Source organism: Eriocheir sinensis, unplaced genomic scaffold, assembly GCF_024679095.1.
Source record: "Eriocheir sinensis breed Jianghai 21 unplaced genomic scaffold, ASM2467909v1 Scaffold1225, whole genome shotgun sequence".
Taxonomy (NCBI): domain Eukaryota; kingdom Metazoa; phylum Arthropoda; class Malacostraca; order Decapoda; family Varunidae; genus Eriocheir; species Eriocheir sinensis.
Window position 1 is genome coordinate 88,794 of NW_026110547.1, and position 10,273 is coordinate 99,066.

Here is a 10,273-nt window from a genome sequence, read left to right on the forward strand (position 1 = left end):
ACCAGTACTACCGGTACTCAAATTAACGGTACTTGCCCATCCTTAGTCGGCGTGTGTCAACGGGCGCGAGTCTCTAGGGCCGGCGGCGGCGGCGGCTACACATGCTCGTTTTGAATGAAGAATTATGGTACATACCACAGTGTAAGCATTACCAGTGGTTCCGCGCGCAGGTTGCTGATAGTGACAATGATCCAAATGATGACGTCACCAGGTTCCTGCTGGCATTTTAGCAGTGACTCGCGTAGAATATGAACCTGAATTGGAGTGTCTTAGAAAATGGTGCATTTTTAACGGTAACTTACGTGCAATGTGAAGTTTTCTTTGTAACTTTACTGAAAGAGTTTCTCTCTCTCTCTCTCTCTCTCTCTCTCTCTCTCTCTCTCTCTCTCTCTCTCTCTCTCTCTCTCTATATATATATATATATATATATACATATATATATATATATTTAGGGTGTATATAGGCAGGAGTGTGAAGTACTACTGGACGACGCGGAGAGACTTGCGAAAAAAGGCGAAATTACCATCGAGCCGACGTTTAAACAAGAAGTCATCGCGGAGGCGGGAAAAACAAGAGGACATTACAACAGCAAGATAATTGAATCAAGACACCGGGACGCAGCAAAACAACTGAAAGCAGACCACAACATCACCATCAGGAAAGCAGACAAAGCTGCCACCTACGTCATCATGGAAACTTCCGAATACCTACAGAAGATTGATGACATACTCAACGAAACTACAAAATTCAAAAGAATAACCAGGGACCCAACGGAAGACCTCAAGAAAAAGTAAACAAACTGATAGTCAAAACAACCTTACCAGCAGAAGTATCAAACTAGAAAAGCTCTCTGGTGAGTTCAGCATGGGTTATTGTTATGGGAACGTCAAGACCCACAAACCAGGCAACAAACTCCGGCCTATCATATCCCAAATACCGACGCCGACCTACAACCTAGCGAAACAACTGTGCACCCTCCTGACCCCATTATTAAACTCAACACACAAACTACAATCATCGTCAGATTTTCTCGAAATCCTGAATACCAGCAACACAAGAGAAAGAGTTGCTTCCCTTGATGTCGAGTCGCTCTTCTAAACGTACCTGTGGACCGCACCATCAACTACATCATCGAACGGGTATACCATGACAACTCTAACACCCCATCGACATCCCTGAAGCCGTCCTACGAGATCTCCTGGAATGCTGCACAAAAAGCTCCATTCACCTGCCCACGCGGAAACAAGTACTGCCAGATTGACGGAGTAGCCATGGGCTCACCCTCGGAGTATTGCTGGCAAACTTCTTCATGGGCTGCGTCGAAGAAGAAGTATTCAAGAAGCTCGACAAACCAGATATATACTGCCGTTACATAGATGACATATTCATCAAGACCGAGAATGACGACGACGCCGAGCGGCTCAGACTTTGCCTACAGGAAGTTTCCGGCCTCAAGCTGACAATAGAAAAGAGCGTCAACAACTCCATCCCATTCCTGGACATACTCGTAAAGCAAGAAGAGCAATCCTTCAACACAAGTAGTCGTCAAGCCCACAACCCCGGACACTGCCTCAATGGAAGGAGTGAGTGTCCACAAAGGTACAAAGATTCGACAATCGGCGCATATGTCAGAAGGGCACTCACTCACTGCAGCACATGGCAGCAAGTGCACAGCGAAATAGAGCGCTCAACACAAGTTCTACTCAATAACGGCTTCAGCGAGATTGAAATCAACCGCCACACCAAGAAGATCATGGATAGCTGGCACAATCCAAAAACAACAGAAAAGAAGCAAGAAATTACCATCTTCTACAGAGCATTCTTCTCGACAGCACACAAGGAAGAAGAAAGGATCATGAGGCAGATAGTGCACCGCAACCTAAAACCCACAAACCAGGAGAAGAAGATCAGCCTCCGAATATACTACAAAAACAAGAAAACAAGCCACCTCCTACTGAAAAACAATACTCGCCCGGCTAAAGAGACAACCCAGAAGTCTGACGTCATATACAGGTTCAACTGCACAAGAGGAAACTGCGAAGTCCTCTCTTCCTCGTATATCGGCATGACGACAATGAGGCTGTCTCGGCGGGCTTACATTCCATCTATCTGCCGGAGCCCCAAAAAGCACCTTCGAGAAGAACACGGAGAGACAATAACAAGAAACACCCTGGAAGAAAACATAGAAATTCTGGATACCTGCCAGGATAGACGACGACTCCCAATATTGGAGGCCTTGTACATACAAGAACTCAAGCCAAAACTCAACATTCAGGCTGAGGACCTACAGGCCCTACCGAGCATGCGCCGACAAACAGGCAGCCATCAATCATCGATGCGCGCGCACGAGGGACGCGGGACGAGCCAATCAGCGTCCCGCCCAGAGGAGAGTAGCAGCGAGGCCCCAGCTTTAAAAGGAGCGCGCGCCATCCACTTACCATTCTCACCTCAACACCAGGGAAGGAACATCTCTACTAGCTGCTGATGAAGGTTAAGAACCCGAAATCCGGATCAACCAAATGACTAGCTACGGCGAAGTCATACAACTCCTATCAAAAGAGAATAGAACACTACTAAGACAAAAAGAAAGTACATTGAAGAAAATAATAAACGCCGACCTAGCCATCACTTTTAACAAAACATGTATCAGAGAAAATCTCCTGCCTATATACACCCTAAATACTAGCTGTGATGGGGCAGTTAACCACAATAGAAGACGGCGACAGAGGCCAAGCGACGAAGAAAGAACGACCTTCATGGAAAAGAGGGTTTTGGAGCTCCAGAGGAAGCTACAAGAACTCAGACCTATACACAGTGCGCTGGAAGAACAATGGGGCAACACAGACATCGACGCCGCATTGAAAGAGAACATAGACAAACTTTACAAGGAGATAATAGACCAACATAAAAGCTCTATCATCAGAGCTAACCAAATGAAATTGGTGAAACTAAATGGCGTACATCAAGCATCCCCGCCCCATTAAGGGCTACATCAACAACAGAAGACACTCACAGCAGACCAAGAAGAACTTTTTGACATGGGCCTAAATTGCCATATCATGTCAAAACCAAGAAAATTCCAGAAGCGGCTGGAGTGTGAAGTACTACTGGACGACGCGGAGAGACTTGCGAAAAAAGGCGAAATTACCATCGAGCCGACGTTTAAACAAGAAGTCATCGCGGAGGCGGGAAAAACAAGAGGACATTACAACAGCAAGATAATTGAATCAAGACACCGGGACGCAGCAAAACAACTGAAAGCAGACCACAACATCACCATCAGGAAAGCAGACAAAGCTGCCACCTACGTCATCATGGAAACTTCCGAATACCTACAGAAGATTGACGACATACTCAACGAAACTACAAAATTCAAAAGAATAACCAGGGACCCAACGGAAGACCTCAAGAGAAAAGTAAACAAACTGATAGTCAAAAACAACATTGCCAGCAGAAGTATCAAACTAGAAAAGCTCTCTGGTGAGTTCAGCATGGGTTATTGTTATGGGAACGTCAAGACCCACAAACCAGGCAACAAACTCCGGCCTATCATATCCCAAATACCGACGCCGACCTACAACCTAGCGAAACAACTGTGCACCCTCCTGACCCCCTACGTACTCTCCACACACAACCTACAAGCATCGTCAGATTTTCTGGACATCCTGAAGACCAGCAACACAAGAGGAAGAGTTGCTTCCCTTGATGTCGAATCGCTCTTTACAAACGTACCTGTGGACCGCACCATCAACTACATCATCGAACGGGTATACCATGACAACTCTAACACCCCCATCGACATCCCTGAAGCCGTCCTACGAGATCTCCTGGAATGCTGCACAAAAGAAGCTCCATTCACCTGCCCACGCGGATACAAGTACTGCCAGATTGACGGAGTAGCCATGGGCTCACCCCTCGGAGTATTGCTGGCAAACTTCTTCATGGGCTGCGTCGAAGAAGAAGTATTCAAGAAGCTCGACAAACCAGATATATACTGCCGCTACATAGATGACATATTCATCAAGACCGAGAATGACGACGACGCCGAGCGGCTCAGACTTTGCCTACAGGAAGTTTCCGGCCTCAAGCTGACAATAGAAAAGAGCGTCAACAACTCCATCCCATTCCTGGACATACTCGTAAAGCAAGAAGAGCAATCCTTCAACACAGAAGTATTCGTCAAGCCCACAAACCCCGGACACTGCCTCAATGGAAGGAGTGAATGTCCACAAAGATACAAAGATTCGACAATCGGCGCATATGTCAGAAGGGCACTCACTCACTGCAGCACATGGCAGCAAGTGCACAGCGAAATAGAGCGCTCAACACAAGTTCTACTCAATAACGGCTTCAGCGAGATTGAAATCAACCGCCACACCAAGAAGATCATGGATAGCTGGCACAGTCCAAAAACAACAGAAAAGAAGCAAGAAATTACCATCTTCTACAGAGCATTCTTCTCGACAGCACACAAGGAAGAAGAAAGGATCATGAGGCAGATAGTGCACCGCAACCTAAAACCCACAAACCAGGAGAAGAAGATCAGCCTCCGAATATACTACAAAAACAAGAAAACAAGCCACCTCCTACTGAAAAACAATACTCGCCCGGATAAAGAGACAACCCAGAAGTCTGACGTCATATACAGGTTCAACTGCACAAGAGGAAACTGCGAAGTCCTCTCTTCCTCGTATATCGGCATGACGACAATGAGGCTGTCTCGGCGACTTACATTCCATCTATCTGCCGGAGCCCCCAAAAGACACCTTCGAGAAGAACACGGAGAGACAATAACAAGAAGCACCCTGGAAGAAAACATAGAAATTCTGGATACCTGCCAGGATAGACGACGACTCCCAATATTGGAGGCCTTGTACATACAAGAACTCAAGCCAAAACTCAACATTCAGGCTGAGGACCTACAGGCCCTACCGAGCATGCGCCGACAAGCAGGCAGCCATCAATCATCGATGCGCGCGCACGAGGGACGCGGGACGAGCCAATCAGCGTCCCGCCCAGAGGAGAGTAGCAGCGAGGCTCCAGCTTAAAAGGAGCCGCGCGCCATCGGGCGAGCGGCCGGGGGGTCCTTCTGCTGCGGCGTGGTTGACCCGCTTGGTCATCCTCGCTTAGGGCCCCACCGCGGCAGTCAAGTCGATCGGTCGGCTGCTCGCCCGTGCACCGCTACGGGTGTCTGCTGGGCGCCTGCCCAGAGAGCCCGTGCCTCCGTCGCTGCTCGCCGGCTGTTACCCGTGGCTGTGGCGGCGGCGGAGGCTCCCGCAACGAGCTTGCATTGCTCGCCCACACGAGCGGGCTGCTCCTGAGCCAGAGCTCGGAGGGCCCGTTCCCGTCTGCCCCCCGTTTATACCCGTGGCTGAGGCGGCGACGGGTTCTCCACCCACCCGCGCACGCCGCGCGGCGGTCTCTGCGACGGGCCGTCCACAGTGACAAAGGCCCGTTCCCCCTTTTTAGGGGGTAAACCTAAAAGCAAGCAGCAAGCATCCACTTACCATTCTCACCTCAACACCAGGGGAAGGAACATCTCTCTACTAGCTGCTGATGAAGGGTAAAGAACCCGAAATCCGGATCCAGCCAAATGACAAGCTACGGCGAAGTCATACAACTCCTATCAAAAGAGAATAGAACACTACTAAGACAAAAAGAAAGTACATTGAAGAAAATAATAAACGCCGACCTAGGCATCACTTTTAACAAAACATGTATCAAGAAAATCTCCTGCCTATATACACCCTATATGTGCGTGTGTTTGTGTTTGTGTGAGTGTGTGTACGTGTGTGTGTGTGTATGTGTGTGTGTGTGTCCACTAAAATGTATAGTTTTAAGTTAACAGCTATATTTACTTGATCAACTTATTATTATTATTATTATTATTATTATTATTATTATTATTATTGTTACTATTATTATCATTATTGCACAGACACATTTAAAATAATTCAATACACACACACACACACACACACACACACACACACACACACACACACTCACACACACACACTGTCATGACCTAGGCTGGGATTACGTTAGGTAGGATGTGCTACAAATAACGTAGGCAGTTAATAACCCAGGATGGGGTAGACAAGGATACGCTACTCTTGGCAAACCTGGGACGACTTTCACTAACTTTGTGCGCTGAGGAGGGGGAACCAAACCACAAATACAAAAATAACTTCAATATTCAAAGTTAAGATTAATTACAAAGACTGCTTCACAGGAATAACACAAATCTCTCCACAAGTTACATCAACGTGCCCCTTCCGTCACCACGCTAACACAACACACGTATCTCCCCCTAAACTCCTCAATACACTCTCTCACCACGCCAAAGTATAAAACACATTCTCCCCACAATCCTCCACAAGTCAGAACTAACCCATTACCAATGAACGTTGCCCGCGGGCCACTCCGTGCCAAGTTATTACCCCCCTACACTCGTGTCTGAATACCCTGTCTGTGGCTATCCTGTGCTGTCCTTGAACTTCCTTTAGTAAGAGTGACACTGCTGTTAGGTTGCCTGAAGTTACCTTTATGTTGTCCAATGTGTGATGTCTGGCCGTACTTTTCATCATATCTCCCTAGAGGTCGGAAAAATATAATGTTTTTGCCTCCATAAAATACATCTGTTTTACTAGATCCATAGGCAGCGCATATTTGAACAGCCTTGCGTCCTGCCATCACAACGTCTTTGATCTCGCACTTAATAACCTCGTATCTTATCTCAGGAGAGAGATTACCAATAGAGTGCTCCATTACCATCAGCTGGAACATTTCCTCCTTTTACTTAACCTCGGCGGCTTTTAACCATCTCTCAGCCTTCAGCACACACTCCCTGGCCACCTCTTAGTAAGTCATCTTTGGCAGCTTCCTTACTCCACTGAATCTCCTCCTATGTATCTCTGGGTCCACCTGCACAGTTTTCAAAACAGCCTCCTTCACCGTGTCGTAACACTTCGATTCCTCTAGAGTTAGAGTGGTATGGGTTTCTTTGGTCTTTCTTTTGAACTTAGGCTGGACCAAAAATGCCCAGTCCTCCTTCCTCCATCCCTTCATAGTTGCCACCTTCTCAAATTGTAAGAATTTTTTTCCGCCCTACTCTCTGTGAACTCTGGTATCGATTCGTTGTATTTTGGGAGCCACCGTTCGTAATAGTTCTTCAAAATCAGTGGTTGACCTTCCAAGAAAATTATTAATTAATTAAACCCTGCTCCTTTAGCTCTCGGCTCCGCCAAAAGTAGGTCACTCTGTAATGCTCAACTTTCTATAAACGACCGCACCCATTCGCGTGTCCTTGTCTTCTTCTTGCTCCCCAGTGAGTGCAATAATAAATAAAACACAGAGGCCATTGTAGCAGTCTCCGCACACTCCGACATCCTGAGAACATTCCTGAGCTGTGGACAGGAAACATTATTTCCCGAGGGTGTCAGATGAAGATCCGTCAAGAAGAACACGTTGAGTCCGGTTAGTAAGAAATGCAGTGATCCAGTGAAGAATAGGTCCTGAAATACCGTAGTATTTCAATTTTAATGTCAGTCTTTTGTGCGGGACTTTGTCGAAGGCTTTGGCAAAATCTAATACAATAGTGTCAATTTGTTTAATGTCACATCGGTCAAGTAGCCTCTTAATGTCGTGATATGTAGTAATGAGTTGCGATTCAAATGAGCGTTTGGGTCGAAAGCCGTGTTGTGAGTCAGTAAGGATGTTGTTTGCGTCAAGGTGATTCATTATGTGTTTGTGTATTATGTGTTCGAAAATTTTACATGGAATCGATGTTAGTGAGATGGGGCGATAATTAGCAGGGTCAGTCCGGTCACCTGTCTTGAATAAAGGATTAATGTTTGCCAAAAGCCAGTCAGAGGGTAATGAGGTGGATGATAGTGATTGGGCGAATACGGCCTGAAGGATGGGGGCAAGGATGGGGGCAAAGGATTTAAGGATGAAGGCGGGAATGTTGTCGGGGCCAGTGGATTTAGTTGTGTCGAGTCTTTCCAGTAATTTCTGTATTCCGTTAGTCGTAATGTCAAGGCGGGCTATCGGGGGGGAAGGGGCTGTGTAGCATGTTTGGTGTCAAGTTGTGTTCTTGTGTGTATACCGATTGGAACTGTGTGTTGAGTATTTGTGCTTTGTGTTGTGGGCTGGTTACTAATGTGTTAGTGTTGTCTTTAAGTGATGTGTTAGTGTCATTTTTGCGCGTCTTAAAGAATTTGAAAAAGTTTCTTTTGTTATTTGTTACGTTGTCTGCGAGGTAAGTTGCTATGTGTTTGCTATGAGATGCATACTCCATACGAGGGCGGACAAGGCCCCTGTATATGGATAGCAACTGTGCGAGGGAGAAGAACTGGCGGAGACGGAACAGAACGCCCAGCCTCGAGGAGCTGATTTAGTAAGAGATGAGATATGAAGTTTCCAGTTGAGATTTTGAGTTAAGGATAGACCGAGGATGTTTAGTGTTGGGGAAGGTGATAGCTGAGTGTTGTCAAGGAATAGGGGATTGTTGTTTGGAAGATTGTGTCGAGTGGATAGGTGGAGAAACTGTGTTTTTGAGGTGTTGAAGGACACCAGGTTCCTCTTGCCCCAATCAGAAATAATAGTAAGGTCTGAGGCTAAGCGTTCTGTTGCTTCCAGCCTTGAATCGTTAAGATCCTGTAGGGTGGGTCTTCTATTAAAAGAAGTTGAGTAATGCAGAGTGGAGTTATCGGCGTAAGAATGGATAGGACAGTTCGTTTTGGAAAGAAGATCATCAATGAACAACAGAAAGAGAGTGGGAGATAGGACAGAACCCTGTGGGACACCACTGTTAATAGGCTTAGGGAAAGAACAGTGACCGTCTACCACAGCAAAAATAGAACGGTCAGAAAGGAAACTGGAGATAAAGGTACAGAGAGAAGGATAGAAACCGTAGGAGGGTAGTTTGGGAAGCAAAGATCTGTGCCAGACCCTATCAAAAGCTTTTGATATGTCCAGCGTAATAGCAAAGGTTTCACCGAAACAGCTGAGAGAGGATGACCAAGAGTCAGTTAGGAAGGCAGGGAGATCATCAGTAGAACGCCCCTTGCGGAACCCATACTGGCGATCAGATAGAAGGTTAAAAGTGGAAAGGTGCTTTTGAATCTTCCGGTTAAGGATTGATTCAAAAAGTTTTAGATAGACAGGAAAGTAAAGCTATAGGGCGTTAGTTTGAGGGATTGGAACGGTCACCCTTCTTAGACACAAGCTGTACGAAGGCGTATTTCCAGCAGGAAGGAAAGGTAGATGTTGATAGGCAGAGACGAAAGAGTTTGACCAGGCAGGGTGTCAGCACAGAAGCAGTTTTTGACCTGTACAGTACCGGCCGAATAAAAAAAAAATTGGCTTCCCCAGTACCGGACAATTTTTTTGGGGGGGGGCTTAAAAATGTTCCACGTGATGGGAAAAGTGGAAAAAAAAAGAAAAAAAAACATATGTCATAGACCAACTTTTCGCAGGAGAACTCCATGAAGTGTTACCACGGTGTGGCTGGAAACGTCCCCTGTACGTGATCGATGATTTATGGACGACTTGACAAGTGATAGAGGCCAGGTAGCCCATTGTGAATTGCGAACTAACAAAAAAATAGCGGGTGTCCACCTCTGTCAGCCACACACACAATCTCTCTCTCTCTCTCTCTCTCTCTCTCTCTCTCTCTCTCTCTCTCTCTCTCTCTCTCTCCTTGCCAGGCAGGCTGCTTCCATTCATACTTTTTTTTTTTTTTTTTTTACAACAAAGGAGGCAGCTCAAGGGCACACAAAAAAGAAAACAATAATAAAAAAAAAGCCCGCTACTCGCTGCTCCTAAAGTAAAACAAAAGAGGTGGCCGAAAGGAAGATCAAATACAGGAGGAGAGGTGTCCTGATACCCTCCTCTTGAAAGAGTTCAAGTCATAGGCAGGAGGAAATACAGATGAAGGAAGATTGTTCCAGAGTTTACCAGCGTGAGGGATGAAAGAGTGAAGATGCCTGTTAACTCTTGCATAAGGAGTTTGGACAGTATAGGGATGAGCATGAGTAGAAAGTCGAGTGCAGCGGGGCCGCGGGAGGGGGGGAGGCATGCAGTTAGCAAGTTCAGAAGAGCAGTCAGCGTGGAAATATCGATAGAAGATAGAAAGAGAGGCAACATTGCGGCGGAATTTAAGAGGTAGAAGACAATCAGTATGAGGAGGAGAGCTGATGAGACGAAGAGCCTTACCCTCCACTCTGTCCAGAAGAGCTGTGTGAGTGGAGCCCCCCCACACATGAGA

At 46.4% G+C, this 10,273-nt stretch overlaps 1 protein-coding gene across 1 annotated transcript; it reads left to right on the forward strand.

Annotated features, from left to right (window-relative positions):
* Window positions 1-3,059: 3,059 nt before the first annotated feature.
* On the forward strand, window positions 3,060-5,048 carry LOC126989586 (uncharacterized). Its single transcript, XM_050848158.1, has one exon. It carries the CDS (start codon window positions 3,060-3,062, stop codon window positions 5,046-5,048), a length of 1,989 nt encoding a protein of 662 aa, XP_050704115.1.
* Window positions 5,049-10,273: the final 5,225 nt, after the last annotated feature.